The sequence below is a fragment of the Ambystoma mexicanum genome, chromosome 3q (genome assembly GCF_040938575.1).
Source record: "Ambystoma mexicanum isolate Mex_15411 chromosome 3q, UKY_AmexF1_1, whole genome shotgun sequence".
NCBI lineage: Eukaryota > Metazoa > Chordata > Amphibia > Caudata > Ambystomatidae > Ambystoma > Ambystoma mexicanum.
The window spans coordinates 1,079,183,001-1,079,203,771 of NC_090926.1; the positions used below are offsets into that span (position 1 = coordinate 1,079,183,001).

A 20,771-nucleotide genomic window follows, 5' to 3' on the forward strand; every position below is an offset into this window, starting at 1 on the left:
TTTAAGCATGCATGGATGATTATGAGCTAAAGTTAGTATTTTTACAGTTAGAGCCATGTTCTATTTAGTGTCTTTACTTTGAATGTGCGCAGTATTTCTATTTTCAATGCATGCCCTCCCGAGCTTATCATTGTTGTGGGCAAACTCTGTGGAGTTTATAGCTGAAAATGCTGCTGATTGGCAGCTCCACTCGCGGCTACTGCGCATGACCTGGAGAAACGTGTTCAATGTTGGGGCATGTGCGCTAGAATGGTTTTTTTGACGTTGTGCGTTTCTCAGTCAGGGGAAGCTGTTTATCTGTGTGGAGGAAATATTGTTAGTGTAGGCGAACAGTGAAGAGATCCCCATTACCCGCCACTGAAGAGAGATGTCCGAGCAGGATTCCAAGAGGGTGAGTACGGGCATATAAGTTGTAAAAGTATAGTAATGCTTTTTCACACATATGTTTTGCTGGTACTCGACCAGTGTCTGTCTCTGTCTCCTCCCTTATAATGTTGTGTTATTTACATTGGGCTTTCGACAAAGCGCTGTAAATAGAACATATTTAATTACAATTATCAACCAACGCAAGTTGGTTCTCATTTATCAACCTCGGAAGAATGAAAGGCTGAACTGGTTTTACCGGGATTCGAACGTGTGACCTGCAGCTTACTAAGAGATCACAGCAGCGATTGCTCAACCCGCTGAGTTATCTTGCACTTCATTTTCAAACTCTACCTTAGGAGGACATATTTTGGAGATGCCTTATCTGAGAGGCTGCGTTTAATTTAAATGATGTATTCCTTCAGAAAGTTTTTTTTATGATGACAGATCTAAAGAGGAGAGTTCGTGGTGATGTGCTAATGTGTAGGTCTGTGGGTAAGGAGGTAGGAGATCTTAGAGGGGTGAGGGCAAGAGTAGACCTTACAAGGCAAAATAAACCAGCATCCCTGCATTCCTGCCTCTGGCCATTTGCAGATAGGTGCCATCTCTTTAACTCCCAGTTCTTTCTTTTTCCTCACCCCCACACCCAGCCCCCATACCACTTCTTCCCCTTATATGAGGGAAACTGGTGGTGTAGAAACTCAGATATTACTGTAACCTGCTGAGGCAAGAAGTTATATTTATAGTTTAGTGGAAGGGCAGCTTGAAATTTGAGGACACAGTCACCCATTTCAGCTCCCATAGTATGTTGTTTAGTTCCCTAAGTAATGCCTTAAAGCTCACCCTGACATACTTGGGTATGACGCTCAGTGGCCTGCTGGGAATTTTGCCTGTTGTAGCAGGCCATATCTTTTGTCAGGTGTTCATCGGGCATTGGTAAGGGCCCGTATTGCTGCTCATCTCACTCAGCGGTCTACCCTCCTGTCTCCCATAAGCCCCAAACTCTTCTCACTCAGTACTAAGTGACCACCCCCACAATCCCACTTCCACTCCTTCCACTGCCACCAACAGACACAACTCACCAGGTTTTGATGCAGCACTAGGCCTTTGGTACCAGTGATGCTGCAACCCTACTAGGGAATTGTCATGATTAAACAAGTATCAGAAAGGGGTTGACCATGAGTTGTTCAAATCCAAAATGCCTGAGGGAGAAAAAAAACAAAGTTATATTTTCGAAAATAACTTTTGGTTTCGTCTCCAACAGACATTTCGGAACACCCTCTCCACCCCTGCATCCCTTACTTACCTTCTGGCGGCACACAGCGAAGTGTGCTACCGCCTCTGCAATCCCTCTGCGATGCCGGTTCCCTTCACGCTCATCCCTTTTTATTTTATTTTTTATTTTATTCTTTTAAGCTTTGCTTGTCCCCGCTTTCCTGTTTAAGGAAGCAGGGGACACCCCTGCAATCCCTGAAGCCCCGGAATGTCGATCAAGACGAGGGGGCACACCTGCGCAAGCCCGCTCCTCTTGATTGACATTTTTGGAATTCGTTTTTTTTTCAATGCCATATTTGGCATTTTCTTCTGTTTGTTTTTTTTACTGATAATTTATACAGATACCACAGAAAAGATGGAAGGTGGGGTATGGATTCCTCAAAATGTGAAACGCCTTGACCTAAAAAAGGGGTTTGTGCCTTTGCACATCCCTCTAATGAATGCTGTGTAACCATGTGACCAAATGGTAGAACAGTGTGTCACCCAAAAGGAAACGCTAGGCTCTCCAATGGTAAGGTTAGTAGAGCAGTGGTGCTTAACTTCCGGAGGGAGGAAGCCCAGCAGGGAGGTACAATTTCCAATAGATACCATAAAAGATTGTATTAGATCAGTTAACCCCTATGCCATGCCCGGTTATGAAGTGCTACACTCAGTTAGCTTTGGTATGTTACACTGTGTTATGTCACGTTTAAAGATATAGAAACCTGTTGTGGAATGTCTTGTTCTGCTGGGATTAGCGTTTTTCCCAAAGCTAAATGCCCATTAACTAGAATGTACCCAAGTGCTAATGTATGTGCCCATTCATGTATTCATTATTGACTCTTTTATAACGTACTTAATAGCCAGAGACCATTCTGTAACTGCAGGACTCAAACCTGTGTTGCGCTGCATGGTCTTGCTTCCAGGAAAACCATGTTGACCCTGAGTTATCCTCCTAACTTCCTGTGGGAGAGGGAATATGATGTTGGTTTGCTTTTATACTAGCTGGATAGTTAATGTTCTGTTACGTTGGCATTACATTATAATGGTTTGCTTTAAATGTGCCATATGTCAGCTGGTAGCAACCCCCTTATCATACACAGAAAAGAAAAACCAGAAGGTTAGACTACGAAATCTGTTAACTAGATCATACAACTCTGTTTTCAGCTAACATTTACATGATGCTCTCTATTAGCAGAACACAGCAACTGCAGGTCAGGGTGTAAAGCAGTGGTATTCAAACTGTGGGTCGCGACCCCCTAGGGGTCCGCGGGTGCATCCCAGGGGGGCCCTGAGAGCTCAGCATGAAAAAAGATTTTTTTTTTTTTTTTTTAGATTGGAAGAAATGGGCAGGGGTGGCCCACATGGGCGGGCTGAAGCATGAAACTGTCTCAGGCAACAATGAAAAAGTGGCCCACAGTTGTAAATGGATATTCATTCCTTTAGTCACAGACTGGGCCTCATTACTACTATGGCGGACCAGTAACAACGGTGCTGGTAAGCTACCGGCACCGTTGCTACCGTTCCGCCATAGTAAGAGTTGTGCTCGTGGGTGCTTGACAGCCCCCGCCAGGTCTGACCTCAGCTCGTCGGATGCACCAGCACCGTTATTAACGGTGCCGGTGCATCCGAGCTCCCCATTCCCATTTGAGCCATATGGGGCTCAAATGGGAATGGGGATCTACCGGCACCTTCGAAAGGGCAATTATCATGTCCGCCTAACTCGGCATGACCTAGTAATTGCCCATTCGCGGGTGCAAGACCCGGATGCAACTCCAGTGGCAGCCGTGCCGGTTTTACCGGCACAGCTACCGCCAGAGTAGTTATGAAGCCCACTGTTTCAATAGTACCCAAAGGGGTGCTTTGTGTTAAAATGTAAGTAAATTGTGATATATTCAGCAACAATGGTCAACATTACTAACTGCATAGTTAAGTAACTCATCAAAATGGTCCACATTGGCCAAAATGGTGGCCCATTTTGATTGGCCCAAACTAGCATTTTACATTTTTGGTACAGGCATTGCCCTATAGGCCTGTCCGAACCTGGCGGCTCATCCATAATGGCAAGAGGCGCCCACCCAGTGGCCCCTCACCCATTATGGAGGAGCTAAGGAGCCAGCCCAGTGAAACAGTGAGCACTCCCTCAGCTGCTTTATCCAGCTAATGGAGTGCTCCTGGGCTGGCTGAACTGTCAAAGGGAAACACTGTTTCCCTTTGACAGTTCAGTTTAGTTCCCCAGCCGCACATGCTCACTGAGCCATGCAAGTGCTGGGGCGTTTTGCTTCGCCAGCATTGCATAGCTCATTGGAAATGCTGGCTGGGGCACTGCATGTCTGTATGTCCGAGGGGGAGCTCCTGCGCCTCCTCGCACATACGGACAGAGCAGCTGGAGCAGGCCGTTTCAGCACCCACACACAGGCCAATGCAGAAGGTACGTTTATGTTCATTGTTTTTATTTAAACATGTATATGGATGCGTTATGAGTGAGTGTATGGTGATGGATGCTCATGTGAATGATAGAGTGATTGCTGTATGAATGTGCAGCGCCTTGCATATACACATAATCATGTTCATTGTGTTAGGACCAGTGGGGCCCAGGGGACAGGGATGGTATCTTTTTACCGGACATCTATCATTCAAAACCCTCTGCCTTGTCCACAAGGCTTTCTGGGGCCTGGGTCCAAAATACCTTCAGCTATTCCTCCGCAAATACCTCCCCTCTCGAGCTCTTCACTCCTCTACCTCCAACTCCCTCAGGGTCAGTCGTTTATCAAAGAAACGAGCTGGGGGTAGATCTCCGTCTTCGGCTGGGGCCTCCCTCTGGAACAGCGCCCTGCCACTCTAAAACTTGAGGAGAACCATCTTTCTTCCTGCACTTATCAGACCTACCCTGTCTGCTGCCTTAAACGTAGCACTTGCAAATTGCTGGCTGCACTACCACTGTTTGTTGCCTTTATTATTTATTTATTGTTATTTATCTGTTTCTCCTCTGCTTCGCACTTTCCACTTCTCCCCCCTTCCATGCACTTTTCCCCTCACACTTGCGCGTTCTCAATGTCACTGGGCCTAGTAAGATCGCTGTTTTATTCTCATCTGTTCCCCTCCCTTGCCTTGTCACGCTCTGAAACACTTGTGTACGAGCGCGATAGAAATAAAATATCAATGCCTGCCCCCTGGACTCCCAGCAACAATTGCAAACTGTTTGGCTATTTACCCATTTTTTGTTAAAAGTATGCTCTACAATGCAACATTTTAACCTATTATTTAAAAAAAAATTCACAGGGGGAAACCCCCCCGAACCTCCCCTTAATGCCCCTCCACTTAAAAAAGATTCACCAGCCGCCACTGGCCCTCAGACTGTGTTGGGAACGGGATGGGGGAACCGAGGGACTATGGTGGGAGCACAATGGGCGGGAACCATGGGATAGTGATGGGAGCAGAGTGGGGAGAGCCCTGGGTGTGTGATGGGGTGGGGAGAGACCAGCGACTGGGTAGGAGTGGGATGAGGGAGCCCAGCGACTTTGATGGGAGCAGGTAACGGCGCGCAATATATACTGTCCATTTGGCATTTCTGGGGGGTCCCGACCTGCCCAAATTTTGCTCAGGGGGGCCCTGGCCAAAAAAGTTTGAAGACCACTGGTGTAAAGGCTAGTCAAAGGCAAGATTATGTAAATTAAGCCCAATTAGCGCTCAGCCTAAGCAGAGTCTAGCCTCCCCCACAACATAAACATTCACTTAAAGGTTCTAGCAGGAATCCAGGAATGCTGGACCGGAGCTTCTGCTCCCAAGAAGTCCTGGTGGAAATCCCAGCCTCAGTCAAATGTGTGCATATTTCCTTCCAATTTCTCCATCTATAGAACTGCAAGTTATGATATGATATGATATTTTATTTGTATTGTGCTCGTACACAAGTGTTTCAGAGCACGACAAGGCAAGGGAGGGGGACAGGGGAGAACAAAACAACGATCTTACTAGGCCCAGTGACATTGGGATTGTGCAAGTGCAAGGGAAAGGGAAAGGAGAAAGTTCATGGAAGGGGGAGAGTGGAAAGTGCAGAGCAGAGGATAAACGGATAAGTAATAATAAATACAAATAAAATATATAATGGAGTAATAAACAGGGGTATTGCAGCCAGCAAGTGGCAAGTGCTGTGTTTACGGCAGCAGAACTGGGGAAGTCTGATAAGTGCATAAAAAGAAGAAAATGGTGGATGGGGGACTGTATGGGTACAGATACAGTCCCCAGTGCAAGGGGTGGCCGGGAGGCAGTGCAGAAGGGTGGCAGGGTGAGCAGGTAACTGGGCCAAGGGGACGGAGGGTGGCCAAATACATAGTGCCAAGAGATAGCCGATCAGCAAGGGAGAGCGGGAGCAAAGGCAGATGCAAAGAGGAAGGTCTTGAGGTGCCTCCGGAACCGTAGATGGTTCTCCTCAGGTTTTAGAGTGGCAGGGAAGCTGTTCCAGAGGGAGGCCCCGGCCGAAGACAGAGATCTACCCCCGGCTCGTTTTTTTGAGAAACGACTGACCCTGAGGGAGTTAGAGAGGAGAGAAGAGCTCGAGAGGGGAGGTATTTGCGGAGGAATAGCTGAAGGTATTTTGGACCCTGGCCCCAGAAAGCCTTGTGGACAATGCAGAGGGTTTTAAATTGAATCCTTGCATCCAGAAGAGAAGAGGCAGGTAGATTTAGAAAGAGGCTGTTACAATAGTCCAACCTAGAGAGAACCAGAGCTTGTGAGACGGTGAGCTTCTGGGAAGGAGAGGAAAGGAAGAGTGCCGCTGAGGAGGTGCAATAGGGAAGTTTGACTTTTTAGAGACCTCAGAGATATGGGCGGTGAAGGAAGGTGTGGAGTCAAAGATGACCCGAGGTTCTTAGCCTCACAGGTGGGAATAGGAGGAGGGCCAAGCAAGGCTGGCCAGAGAGAGAGGGGAAAGGATGGAGTAGGGTTGCCGATGAGGAGTATCTGTCTTGCTGGCATTCAGACAAAGATCATTGGTGGCACACCAATCTTGAATAGCAGTTAGGCAATCAGCGATGAAGGAGGGAGAGTAGGTGGCCGAGGGCAGCCTGCAAATGAGTTGAGTGTCATCAGCTTAGCACTGGAAATTTGAGCATAGAGTGGCAATGCAGTGGGCCAGAGTTGCCAGGCATTGGTTGAAAAGCCGGGGCAAGAGGTTAGACCCCTGGGGAACACCACAGCCAGAGAGGAAGATAGAGGATAGGAAGGATCCCAGTTGAACCTGGGAGGGTCGATCAGAGAGGAAAGAGGTCAGTCAGGCCCGAGCCTGATCAGTGGTACACAGGTTCTCACGGAGACGGTTGAGCAAGATGGTATGGTTGACTGTGTCGAAGGCAGAAGAGAGATCGAGTAGGATGAGGACAGAGGGAATGTTAGAGTCAAGGTTGGAGAGCAGATCTTCACGGATGTTCTGCAGAGCAGTTTCCATGATTCTGGCTGCTCTGAAACCAGACTGGTGGTCATGGAGACAGCCAACAGAATCAGAATGAAGGTTAAGCTGAGAGATGGCCAGCTTTTCCAGGAGTTTGCCCAGAAAGGGAGTAATGGAGATTGGGCGATAGTTAGCCGGACAGGAAGGACCAGCTGTGGGTTTCTTGAGAAGAGGATGCACAAGGGAGTGTTTCAGAGGGGAGGGGAAGGATCCTGAAGCAAAGGAATGGTTTCAAAAATCAGCAAGGGCCAGAGTGAGGGTATCAATGTGGTCCTTGATGGTTTTAGAGGAACAGGGATGAACCTGTTTTGACGAGACTTTCATAGATCGGACTTGTCTAACGACCTCCTTAGGGGAGAAGAGAGCAAAGGAAGAGAAGGATGGAGGGATGGGGAGGTTAAAGGGGGGTTAACAAGCGCAGATGGAGGGGCATAGGAGGGACAGGTAAGGAGAGGGTGGACAAGATGTCCTGGGTTTTTGAGATAAAGTGAGAGGCAAGGTCATTGCAGAGAGCTTGGGAGGTAAGAGGAGGGGTAGAGCCTGCAGCAGGATTGGCAAGATCCTTGCAGATTTTGAAAGAGTTCTGCCGAGTTGTTAGATGCCGCAGAGACACAGGCTTGAATGTGGACTCTTGTTCTGGACAGAGAGTCGGTATTGCCTTTGGAGCAGATGACAGGCCAGTTTGTCAGAGGATGAACAAGAAGCCCTCCATTTTCTCTCAGCCGCCCTACACTTAAGTTTAAGTGTAGCTAGGTCGGAGTCATACCAGTAATTAAACTTGGCTTTGGACTTAAAGTGGATCCTCATGACAGGGGCAAGAGCATCAAGAGTATCAGAAATGAAAGAGTAGAGTAGGGACAGGGTTGTGTCCGGGTGTGAGTCAGCCAGAGGAGGAGAGGGGGGAGAGAAGGTAGCAGCGAAAGCCTCAACTGACACATGCTTCATAGGTCGGATGTCCAAGAATGTAGGTGGCAGTGTTGGGGTGCGCTTGGCTTGGGGGGAAGAGAGTGAGAGATGAGAGGAGAGAAGGCAGTGGTCACTTCACGAGAGAGGAGTGGTCAGAGGGATAGAGAGGGGGAGGCCAGAGGAGATCAGGACATCAAGTGTGTGTACTGCAGAGTGCGTCGGGCCAAAGAAGAGGATAGAGAGGGAGAGGGAATCACAAGGGTCACGAAAGAGCAGAGATGAGGGACAGGGGGAATGGAGGTGGATGTTGAGGTCACCAAGCAGGAGGAGTTGAGTGGTAGAGGTCAGGAGGGAGGAGGAGAGGTCAGCCCACTCGAAAAGAAAAGAGGAGATTTGCCCAGGGGGCCGGTAGAGAGTAGCAACAGTAAGAGAGTGGCTAGGAGAGATTGAGAGCCTGCAGACAAGGCATTCAAAAGGGGAGTAAATCTGAGTGGGAATGATAGTGGCAGCAATCCACTTGGGAAAGATCGGGGCTACACCCCCCAGGGCCGGGTGGATCTGGGTGCGGAGAGGATCTTGTAACCATCAGGGAGTAGAGTGTCAAAGCTCGTGACAGAGCTTGCCGTGAACAATGTCTCCATGGTTGCATGTCATTTCATTACGGGATGTTTTTTCGCTTGTTTTTTTACCGCAATTTCTTTTACGAAAAACCCCATTGAATGTTTTTTTTATTATTTTTGGGGGTGGGTTCCCCTCCAGCCCCCCATTTTGTTTAATTTGTATTTATTCCCAAATACCCTCACCACATATATATAATTTACTAACACCCCCTAAAAAATGAAATGGGTTTTTTCGACAAAATAAATCGCAGCAAAAAACCAGTGAAAAAGCATCCCGTGATGAAAGGACGTTGTACCGTCTCTGTAAGACCGAGGACATCAAGGTCCAATTCTTCAAGGAGGTGGCAGATGTCAGAGGAGTGTTTGACAGCAGAGCGAGAGTGGAGAGTGTCAAGATGAAGAAGGTTACTGGCCTTAAAGACCTTCCGGGGAGGGGTACAAATCAGAGGTACGCCCTGCGGAGTTGTGAAGGTAGCCTGAAGAGGGGCAGAGGAGGAGGGAAGAGTGGTGAAGGTAGCCAAGGAATGAGAGGAGGGGACAGCTGGAGATGAAAAGAAGTTGATGAGGCGAGGGAACTCCCTATCGAAGAGGAGGAGGTTGGCCTGAGGATCTTGGACTATGACAGTGCCGTTTAGGTAGACATTAAGGATGACTCTGGAGGAGTCAAATGAAGCCATGAGGATTTCCCAGCGATTGACAGACGAGGAGACAGGACAGAGCACAGAGATCATATGGCAGTCCATAGATCCGGCGAAGGAACAACAAAGAGGATGTTGGAAGTGGAGACACTTGTACGCGGTATAAAGGAAGGTTCGGTATAAGAGATGTGGGGGGAATTCAGAGTTAGCACGCAGAGAGGAAACTATCTTGAATCGGCTGTGAGTGGGCCATGCAGGTTTGAAAGGATGGAAATTTAAGACGGGTAGAGTCACTACTCCAAAGTGTGAGGCGTGAGGAAGTCCAAAAATGGTGGATTACTATATGATGGGATGCAAAAATTTGCTAATAGCCTGGTGGAGTAGCATCAGGGTGTCAGTGAGGGGAATATCTGATTTGTTTCAACTGAGAACGGGATCAGATGATAAGCAGTGCAGGTTCCTCCTTCAGTTGACAAGGGTGACTAACGGCGAGCATCATCGGTCCTTGAAGAGCCATCCCAAGTAGAAGAAGAACCTGGCCGTTCTTAGCGGTTCGAGCCTCACGGGAGTGTATAGAGGGACTTTGCATGCTGTGTTTTCATGGGCATGGTTGCTACATGCCTTGGCTCACCATGACACTGTGAATGGCTCGGATGTCTGACCACGGCTAAGCCATAGACCAGTTTGGTGTTCTTAAGTTCTTTGTGCACAAGCCTATGGTGGGTGTTGTAGCAAAGACATAAATAAATTAGGAAACCAAAACGTGAGGTTTTTTTTTTACTTGCTTTTCATAGAACTGTTGCAAAATTGGCAAATTTGCCTTTCTGTCTTACAACCCCTGCCAAATGTTGTTGGGGGGCCTAGGGAAGTAAGCATACTGGCTTTGCCACATATATTTTCTTTTCCATAGTGTCAGTATGCCCCAGCTCACCATGCAGTGAGTAAATTCTAGATATACCTCTGGGGCAGCGAACCCCCCTTCTCCAGCTATCGCTCTTTTCGGTGCTGTGCCCCATAGAATACATTTGAGTCCCACAATAAATTTGGTCCAATTGTACACATAGCTCTTCCACCTTTTCCTTCTTATGCCTTCCTAAGCACCCTGTCGATCTGCTACTGAATTTTCTGTCATACCCCTCCTTTGCCTCTCTGACAGGCAAAAGCGCTTTGATGCCAGGAACTATGGCACTGGGCGCAATACAAATCCGAGATTACATAACATAATAACATGCAAAAAATATTCTGCCACAGCCATGCACTGTCACACACTGTTAATAACAAGTCCTAGTATTCACAGATATGTTGTTTCACCCCCAGGAGTTTTTTCGGAATTTCTTTTTTCAACTAAATTATTCTCATAAAAGTCATTGAAATATATGGTGGCAATGGAGTAAGGGGTTGCAAGGGGTGGGGAGGGCTCTGGGGTAGGGTTCTTTAATAAAGGGAAGGGGGATACGGGGTATGACCCCCAAATATAAAAAAAAAAACAAATTAAATGGGTTTTTTAAAATAATTTCATAGAAAATAATTATTTCAAAAAAATGAATGTCGATGTAGGGACATAGAACCTATTAACCCACGTAATGGTTGTTTTTTTGTCCATATTTTGATATACACAGACTAGGCTCAAGAGTGATATTCTGCTATACACAGAACAGGAGAGTGTGAAGGGCTCAGATGAGACCGAATTACAGAAACCAAGTTGTGCTGGGATAGCTGAGTAAACCCACTGAGCTGTCCTACCTGCATATAACTGCTATTGGCAGTTTAGGGTATTTGTGGAGGGGGGATAACTTGTCAAATAGGGAGAGGGCCTACCTTCAGAGACTTTGTGTGAGCAGTATACATTTTCTTGTATGGAATGTTTGAGGGAATTAGTGCCAAATTAGCAACCAATGCTGTAATTTCATAACCACTGGGCTAGTGACCTTTGCTGAAAAACTTGATAGGTTTTAAGTACAAAATGCACATTTTGATGGTGTCTTCCAGCATAGTATAGAATTGCTGTGGGTGTATTGTAGCGCATGTTTGGATTTGTCAGTTAGTACATGATGTATTGTGCCATAATCCCTTGTAAGACTGAGTGGCTGTGCAGTTTCATGGTCTTTGAAGTGTCTGTGGCAGTCAAAAGGTAGGTCCCAAGAAACTGACTAGATACTGCAGTCCCTGAATTTGTATCATGGCATAGTGTTGTGGCATAGTGTCACCTCCCATTGCATCCCCTACTCTAACACATCTCGACACACAACTGCAGGAGCAAAACAACATAAGCCACACAATGGAACGTAACTGGAGACAAATGTCTACACTAAATTTCCCTAAGCACCACACTCTCACCACACATACACCAATATAACTCTCCACACTCCTAAAACACCTCTCTAACAGATACCAGTCAACCATACAAACAATTTTCCTTAGCAACCTGAAGCGCAAATTAACCACAGCCCTAGACAAGTCACAAAATAGCTAAAACGTACACACTACAGTCAGCCTTTTCTTTTCAGATCTGCACATATTTTTCACTATATTTTTCTTTCCCCGGCCCTATGTTCTCCCGAACAAGAGTCTACGGCAGATCCTGCACGGTCTTCCGGATTTACTGTTACTGAAATCATCACGAGCATCAGGGACATTCCTGATCTTACACAGCTTTGAAAGCGAGTGAAACCCCTCGTGTTTTGATCCTCTGGCAACTGAGCAACCATTTTTGGTAGTTGCACCTGTTCTCGCGGACTACATAGAAACTGATCCCAGGCAAACTCTGTGCTGGCTAACAGATTCTTCATGGTTTATATTTCACCTGATAATGAATTGCATATTGTCTGCATAGTAATAATGGGTGAACTTAAATGAGGACTGAGGTATGGCCGAAAGAGCAGGCACAATCATTAAAGAGGATGTAGAACTGGATGTTTACATTTTTTATGGGACTGCCTGAGAGGTGAAAGGGAAACCTCTTAGAGCCTGGCCTTGATCTGACAAAAATGAATCGAGCCAACAAAGGACTGATCGCGATCTGCACTTGCTGAGGTGGGCCAGAAGTAGTATGTGATTAACATTATCAAATGCTCCAGTCAGAGGTCTGCAACCTTTGGCTCTCCAGATATTTGGAACTATGACTCCCATGATTCCTCACCATAGATTAGGCTGACTAGGGCTGATGGGAGCTGTAGTCCAAAAGATCTAGAGGGCCAAAGGTTGCAGACCCCCTGCTTTAAATGGATATGACAAAATCTCTTTACGGACAAAAGGAATATCGCCACTCCACGTGCAGAGAAGGAACAGACACATCCGTATGTGTGCTTTTTTTCTGGGTTTGAGAGCTCTGTGGAGCTGGTGCACAGTATTCAGAGTAGAGATGCTGGGACCTAGTCAGTCAGGACTTGTCTGAGGGCTGCTAACAGTCCCTGCTCTAGTACATATTTATTTTGCTGGGCCAAGGAATGTAGTAGGTAGTGGGTAGTGGGTGGGTGGCAGGGGCTATTTCCATTGGGCAAGGGAGTAGCCTAAACCCCCAGGGTTATAGCTACCAAACATGTGCCACAGTAAACAGGATACACTCTGTTTACATACAAAACTGTAAACAGTTAGCCAAACAGTCTGATCTTAGAGAGGTCAATGCTTATCAGTCCCAACAATGACAACCTCCTAAAAGCTTAAGATACTTTCTACTTCAGGTGTAAACCTGTAGTGAAAGGACACTGAGGGAAAATGTTCAAGTTCCAAGCTATTTACCAGACACGAAAACTCACTCGCCATGTCAATTCTATACATGCATACAGTGCAACAGTGTTTACTCGCCAAAAGTCAATTATCACTAGCCAATGGCTAGAGGCAAGTGCACATTTGGCACCCTACACAGACTTAAACCCGGAGGATGCCCTGCAAATCTGGCTGCGCTAGTTGTCATGCCTGCAAGGTCTCCTGCTCTTATGCTGCCTACGGTTGACCTTGCTGGCTGTAGAACATCACTGGAACACCTGTAGTTCATGGCACCCACGTCTCTTGGAAGCACCAACATTAATTTTGCAATAGATCCAAAATTCCAGACCTACCATCATAGATGACAGAAGACCAGGGTCTCCTCTTAATTACTCAGTGGGTTTCACTACATCTGGAAATTCCTTTGGGCACTTGGTACAGCAAGCCAAGGCTTACTTTGTCCCCCACCTTCATGATGTGTTCTCTCGTGGACTTCCTTCTTTTATACAATGCTTTACTTCTAGCCTATGCCCTCCAAATGTTCTGTTTTATGGTAACTTGTGATGTAATGTGTGTCTGCTTGTTGTTCCTATTCATACAAGTTGGTCACCTCACATATCTTGGTTCTTTGCCCCTCATGCGCCTAAGAGGGGGGCTTGCCCTGTTATGTTGTGCTGGTTCAGCCTATATGTCTGCAGCATTTCACGAATCTCTTGCTTGACAGATTACCCAGCCTTCACCAGCGATTGGCTGGTGTCTTTCACAACTCTGTTGGCTCTTTCTACAAGGCAATTGACAAGAGGAGATATAATGCTGTGGTATGGTGTTCCACACCATGTCTGATTAGGAAACCCTGGATTTCCTTTCAGACCAGTTGGTTCCCATTGTCCATGATGGGGGTTACAGGAATACCTTCCCTGCGGAACAAGTCATCCAGGAAATGTGTCATTTTATGGGCGGCGTGCTCCCTCACAAGCTTAATCTTGTGCTAATGTGAGCAAGAATGGACAACCCCCACCCCAAACCTCATTTCGTTTGGTAGTATGCAGAATGGACCAATAAAGTCTGAGGTTATTTTCCCCCAAGGTCCTGCACAAGAGTGTAATGGGCGGAACATGTGTAGATTACTTATCGACACTGCTGACATTCCTGGTACCCCCCTGACATAGCGATCGTCATCTTTGCCAACTATGGGACAAAAATCAAAAACTTTCCTTGACCATGCTCCTTGTTCCCGATATAACTGGACGTCCTGGTATGATATATGATATGGCATTTATAATGCGCCTGTACACAAGTGTTTCGTCCTGTTTTCGTTATGCAAAATCCTGGCCCTCATGCCTTTAGGGCAATACTTCTTCTCTAGGTATGATACTCCATTTTCTACACTAAACTGCTCTTTCATTGTGGGCCCTCCTAATGGGAAGCCAACTTTTCATTGACCCACAGTTTGACTTGCAGTGATAACTGTTTCTTCTTTCCCAGTCCTCTCTGGCAATTATCTCTCCCACCAATGAGCACACAAAAGAATGATGTGTTGGGAAATTCTGATAATCCCTGGCATTTGGAGAGCTTTTTTCGGCATTGGCTTAAGAGCGAAATGCCAATGTAATGGTGCGCTCATTCTCCTAATCCCTTTATGAGACCACAGCATACAACCCCTTAGCACTGGCATCTGCTGTATGTATGGAGTGTTTGTTGGCATCGAAATAGCAAACAACGAGTGCTTCCATTTTCCCTTTGTCTTGCTATTTTGAAAGATTGTTCTTTTTTTTATGATCTCCGTAGACATGGTGCCCCTTTCTTTACCAATCTACGCATAGGTTCCATCAAAGTCGAAAGCCCCTTTAAAAATTCTCTACAGGGGTGTTTCCCAAATAGTCTATTTCATTCTGATACATAGAACCTTGTTGCTGTAAAATTGTCAGTTGCTTATGAACTACTTCATTGTGTTCTGACGCAGTAGCTGTGCGTGCTGTAATGTCATGTTGGAAGTACAGAATGTTTGGAAGATTCTTAAATGTCTTCCCCATTAGTTTCTGAAAAACAGACACCGCTGATGCCATACCGAGTGATTGTCACAAAAGTGGTACAATCCGAATGTGGCGACGGAGCAGTCAGATCCTTACCAGCTTCAGCAATTCTGTCCTATGGTATGCACTTCTGAGATGCAAGGTTGAGAGCACGGATGCTCTCCTTATTTTCTAGAGCAGGACACCAATGTTTGGGAGAGGATGGCAGTCCACTTGGATATTAACATTCATCCACCTTTAATGCATGCAAAGCCTGATTAAATTGCCTGGCTTTGCTACCGAGACCGAGGGGGAAATTTACTCGATGGGTCATTTGGTTATGAAGCATGTGCTGGAACCCTCCTTACTGATGCTGAACCGGTTTGGCACCGGTCTTAAAATTGAGCTTGGACCCCTGGAGTCTCTCTGTATTTCTACTCCTATTCAGCCAAAGATGAAATGTTTGACTTTCAGCTATGAAGACACGGCAAACATGTCCCGTATAGCTGAATTTCTACTCGCATTCAGCTTTACAGGACATGTTTGCTGTGTATTTAAAATTACGTTCTAAAGAAAACCTGCAGTGTTATCATTTTCATAAGACTAGTGTGCCTTTAGAAATCATGCCAGTCTAATGAAAGTTATATTAACGCTGTGTTTCGTCACAGTTCAACACATACAAGCCCCCTCTAGCTAACTAGTGCCTGCAAGCCTGCTAGAAAGGGGCTGGTGTTTGATGATTGCATCAAGGGTGTTGAATCATTCAAACTCGTGCAAGTATTATGAAATGGAAGCCTGTGGTTTTTAAAAACCGGGGATTCGCGCAAATAAATATGCTAATTGTCCATTGGGAATTTAATTGTAAGGTTTTTTTAAAATGTAGCACAGATTTAACGTATACAAAATATTGGGTATCTCCCTCTTTTAAGATTCCTACACACTTGTCCCTCTGAACCCAAACCGTGCAAGAAGATCGCCTTTTTCCTGCTTACAGTATGCAATCTATCACTCCTAGACGCATAATGCATTGTTCCTTCCACTGTTTACATCTCACGATGGGATTCCATGGCCTTGGCAGCAATTTGGGGTGTGTGTCAAGTTGTTGCATGGCCAGGCGGCTTGAGTGAGTTTGAAATGTGACTGAAGAGTTAAGAGAAGGAAAGGGGGAAAATATGGAGTTTATTGTTATTCACTGTTTGTCCCGGTAGGATAGTTCAGCGGCAACGTGCTCGCCTTGGAAGCAAGACAACAGGAAACAACACAGGTTCGGTCCACGCTTATAAACCTCGGGGTATTTAAGCGCGTTATAAATACGCAACTAAGACAAAAATGAAACGCAAAGAAAAAAAATAACAATTCCTGTAACAGCGCCTCGATGCCCGCGGGCTGTATGGGCGCTTTAAAAATGCAAATAAAAAAATTAACCTTTCCTTGGATGTAGACTGGTTGCTCAATATGTTGTGCTTTGCAAGAACACAAAGGCGTTTGCGGAGAGTTGGTGGTGGGATTTGGGAAATCAGAGAACGATGCTTGGGTATCTGGGAACTATGCAGTCTATAGGGTCATTTTTTGATTAGGTCCTTAATGCGGCTACCATAATTATATGATTGCTTATTTATAACGAGCTCCGTACCGAAGAGGTTTCTAAGCGCGGACCCAGGATTCAAACTAGTGTTGCTTTGCGTCTTTGCTTCCAAGACGAGCACGTTGCCACTGAGCTATACTACCCGTGCCAAAGGGTAGGAAGGAAGAGCGCAGCTAACGGAATGCCAAATGGTGGCATGGGTACATTTGAAAGACGCTGTGTTATGTGAAGGTTGAGTGCAGCAAGCTCATGCCGGCTCTCTAGCATAGGGAGTACACAGTGGAGGCATGAGGGGTCAATTCAATGTTGAGAGGCCCCATTACACTTAGGATGGGAACAGGATGCACAAGGGTTCCATTCAACATTGAGAGCCACTGTTGCCCTTAAGGTTGAGCAGTTTGAATCTGCCTTGCATTGTATGGATTTCACTGTGGTGTGGCTTTGGTAAAGCTTCTATGAAGTGTTCTTGACCCCAGCTGGCAGTATGAGTGTGAGGAGTGATGTTTCCTTGGTGGAAGGTTGTGGCAGGTCACAAGCTGGGATGTGGCTGGACCCAGGATTGTAGAAAAGGCGAGTCCTTGTTAGGTTACAGTTTACAATTAGGTAGGTAGCTGTCAGACCAACATAAAGACAGCAATCATTTAATTGCTCCCATCTTGGCTGATGTCGAACAGGCACTCCTAGAACCTACAGACAAATGCATTCCACCAGGGATTCCATAAGCATCCAACGTACCTAGGCACACCAGACACTGGATTCCAGGCACACACAATGCCACATGGCCATAGGGAGGGACTAGGCCAAGGGAGGGGAGAGGCCCATGTCCCAGCCTGACCCCTCGCTTACCAAACAATGTAGTCGCTCCTTTACTCCCAAAAATGTTTTAATAATAAGGTGTTGCAGCCAAGTTCAGCTTGAATTCCTATCCAGAGCAAATCCTTTATGCCATTAATTTTTGGAAGGTCTGGGGTCTGCACTAGGAGTGCCATTATTGTGGCTGCACCAATATATAAACCAGTAAGATAAAAAGTAGTGTTGATACTCCTTAGTAGTGCGCTCCTCAGGCAAAAATGACAGTCACTTTGTTGTATTCGTATGATTTATTTGTTTGGTCTTTTTTTCTCTTAGGTGCTCCATGTATTTAATTCATACATTCAGAATTTTTTTAAACCATTTTCATACCATCTTTAGATTATCTCCCAACACGTGTTTCCCCATAGCTTCAGCTATGGTTCCTCAGGAGAGATTCTAAATAAAAAATAAAACAAAAGCCTTATGTTCTATTAATATGAACTATACAAAAAAATAATAATTTATAAAACACCAATAACATCCATATCTATTTGGAAGAGGACATACACTCACCCTTATCACAATCTTCTTGATTTTGATTAATATTGATTATTTGAAATTGATGCTTGTATATCACTTTTCACCAATATATTCCAATTTGTGCTCATCCTTTTTCCCTTCTAGAATCTGTAAGATAGATGCACAGAGCTGTAGACTAATTGCTTGCTGTTGTCTGATATTGTTAACTATGTTTTTAGGAATATGTGTTCTATTTTTTAAAAAATACAGTTAGATTGGGCTGCCTATATAGATGGCATTTATTTGATCCACCTATGGTTCACCCAAAGTACACATTTATAGAATTAAGTTCAATGCATCATTCAATGCTAAACCCATAGGCTTAAAGACTAATACGTGATGAAAGGTTCAAAGTCTAGAAATACAGATTTTCAGAGTATCCTATGGAATTTACCTTAAATATGTGTTCCAGTCTTTCTCCTTCAAGGTGTGATTGCATCGATTCATCCGTGGTTTCCGGATGAGTGTGGCCTTACTGTTTTCCTTCTATTTATGTGCCGCGATGCAAAATAGTAAGACCACACTCATCCGGAAACCACGGATGATTCAAGGCAAACGTACTTTGAAGTAGATAAACCAGAACGCATATTTAAGGTAAAAACCCATAGTATACTCTGAAAAGCATATTATGAAAAGGGCCACCGCACGTACTAACACGTATGACGTCATCGCGGCACGTTACATTCTGAATGTATGAATTAAATACATGGAGCACCTTCGAGAAAAAAAGACCAAACAAATAAATCATACCAGTACAAAAAAATGACTGTCATTTTTGCCTGAGGAGCGCACTACTAAGGAGTATCAACACTACTTTTTATCTTCCTCCCAAAAATGGCTCTGATGTAGAAGACCTATCTAAGTACCTACCAATCTGTAATCTCCCATATGTGGGGTACCTTCTGAATAAAGTTGTAACCTCACAACTACAGACTACAAGGAAAAACATGATTAACATCAGCCCAGGGAACAGAGCCGTTCCTGATCTGGGTTGGTTGACCTCCAGATCCAGGAAGACATGGGGGGGAATATGACTGCCATGGCCATCCTGGATTTATCCATGGTCTTCGACACAGTAGACCTCGACATCCTGCTGTGTCCCTAGGAGAACCTGGGTGTTGAGGGGTTTGTTCTTCAAGGAATCCCGTTCTTTCTTACGGACCGGTGTTGGTTGTGCCTCTAACTTAATCTAAATTTCTGTCTGTATCTAGCAGGGTACCACATGGCTCTACCATTTTACCCACTTCTTTTCAAAGTATACATCTTGCTTTTATTAAAGTGAATTATGACATATTGCATATATCAATATAGCTATCCTGATAAAACACTGCTTTATCTTGAAAGTTTCTGACTCCACCAGATCATCATCCCCCATATTGAAGCATGCTTTTCTATCATCCATAAATGGATTAATACAAATCTCTTGGAGATAAATCCCCTACAGACTGTCCTTCCCCCCTGCTTCAAGGAATCTTCTCCCCAGCTAAAGGAGCTGGGACATTGCCCCTCCATGCCTCCTGAGCGAGAAACCTTGGATGAATCATACACTCTGGATTGTCCATTCTAACACAAGTGAAGGCATTGGTAATCTAAGCGCATTAAAACTAATCCTGTGATGCTAGACTAGGAATAGAAGATTGCTGCTGTGCTCGTGCTGGTGATATATAGTCTGGATCAAGCCAATGATCTGTATCTGAGCCCCCCAACACATGTAATTCAGTGCTTGCATCATCTCCAGAATCCTGCCGCCCGAGGGACCATTGGCCTCAGACACTAAAATGTTAACCACAGTTTATTAAGTCATTAGATTGGCTTCATGACTTGGATTTAGGATGCTGTGCACTGTCATAAAGCTTATTATGGTCTAGCCCCTTCTTTCCGATGATATAACCTTAAGCAATGTACATCGTCTTGCATGCCGAGAGCTGCTTCTAATCTTCTACTAGTGGGACAAAATGCAAGAAAGCCCCTACCGGTGGAAGATCTTTTAGCTCTCTTGCACTTACTCTTTTGAATGACATTCTGGTTGACCGTAGAGCAATCTCACAATTCCCAATATTTAATAAAAAGATAAAGAGTTGGCTCTTCACTAACCATTTTGCCGTTAACATTTCCGGTCACTTTTATCATTGAAGTAACTACGTACTGCATAACATTTATTTAAGTTTTCTGATTGCAGAGAAAGATGGCTCTCCAATTATCTTTGTTAAGAGAATAAGATCTATTTAGGTACACAGATTTACCCACCCAAGGTCTCTAATTGGTAAAGAGGGAAACCCTGGATGTAAGCCAAGGTTTTCTGTTTGCACAGTATGCAAAGTTTTGCAGGTTTCAGATTGCACATTTTGTTTAGTCGCGCCCTCGTGCCGTGTGGGAGATCCCTGTGTTTATTTTGTATTTTTTCTTCATTTGCTCGCTGGGACGTGGTTTGTAATCCTTTGCCTGCACTTCACCTTTTGGAACTTCTTCTCCTACTCAGCAAATTATTTTACAGGCACCTGGGGAATCATAGCTCAGTGAGGAGGAACTGTCGAGTTTCACACATTCTGACATCTTTCCTGTCTCTTCTTCCTAGGCTATTGCTATCTTTGCCTGTTCACTTGCTTCCTAGGTGTTTCATTTACCTGGGCTCGAAGGTGGTGAAACGGCGGGGTAGCGGGAGGGTACGTACACCAGCACAAATATATTCATTGGTAAGGATCCCGAGATCGGCTGTTGACAGACCTAACCTGAAAATTCACCTCATATTTTATAATGAATCAAACAAGCAGCTGTGTTAAATGGTACTTCCACTATTTCAAAACTGAAATGAGGACCTAGTATGGTCCAAGCGGGCACAGCAAGCACGTGAGTTGCAGGTAATCCCTTACA

General features: G+C 45.2%; 1 protein-coding gene across 2 annotated transcripts in view; it reads left to right on the forward strand.

Annotated features, from left to right (window-relative positions):
* The first annotated feature begins 266 nt into the window (after window positions 1-266).
* LOC138583261 (zinc finger protein 569-like) overlaps window positions 267-20,771 on the forward strand; it is a 180,779-nt gene continuing 160,274 nt past the window's right edge. For both annotated transcript variants that reach the window (XM_069655338.1, XM_069655340.1), the window contains exon 1: window positions 267-391. In XM_069655338.1, the coding sequence (XP_069511439.1) occupies window positions 368-391 (24 nt within the window). In that variant the 5' untranslated portion in view covers window positions 267-367. The remainder of the gene's footprint in view (window positions 392-20,771) is intronic.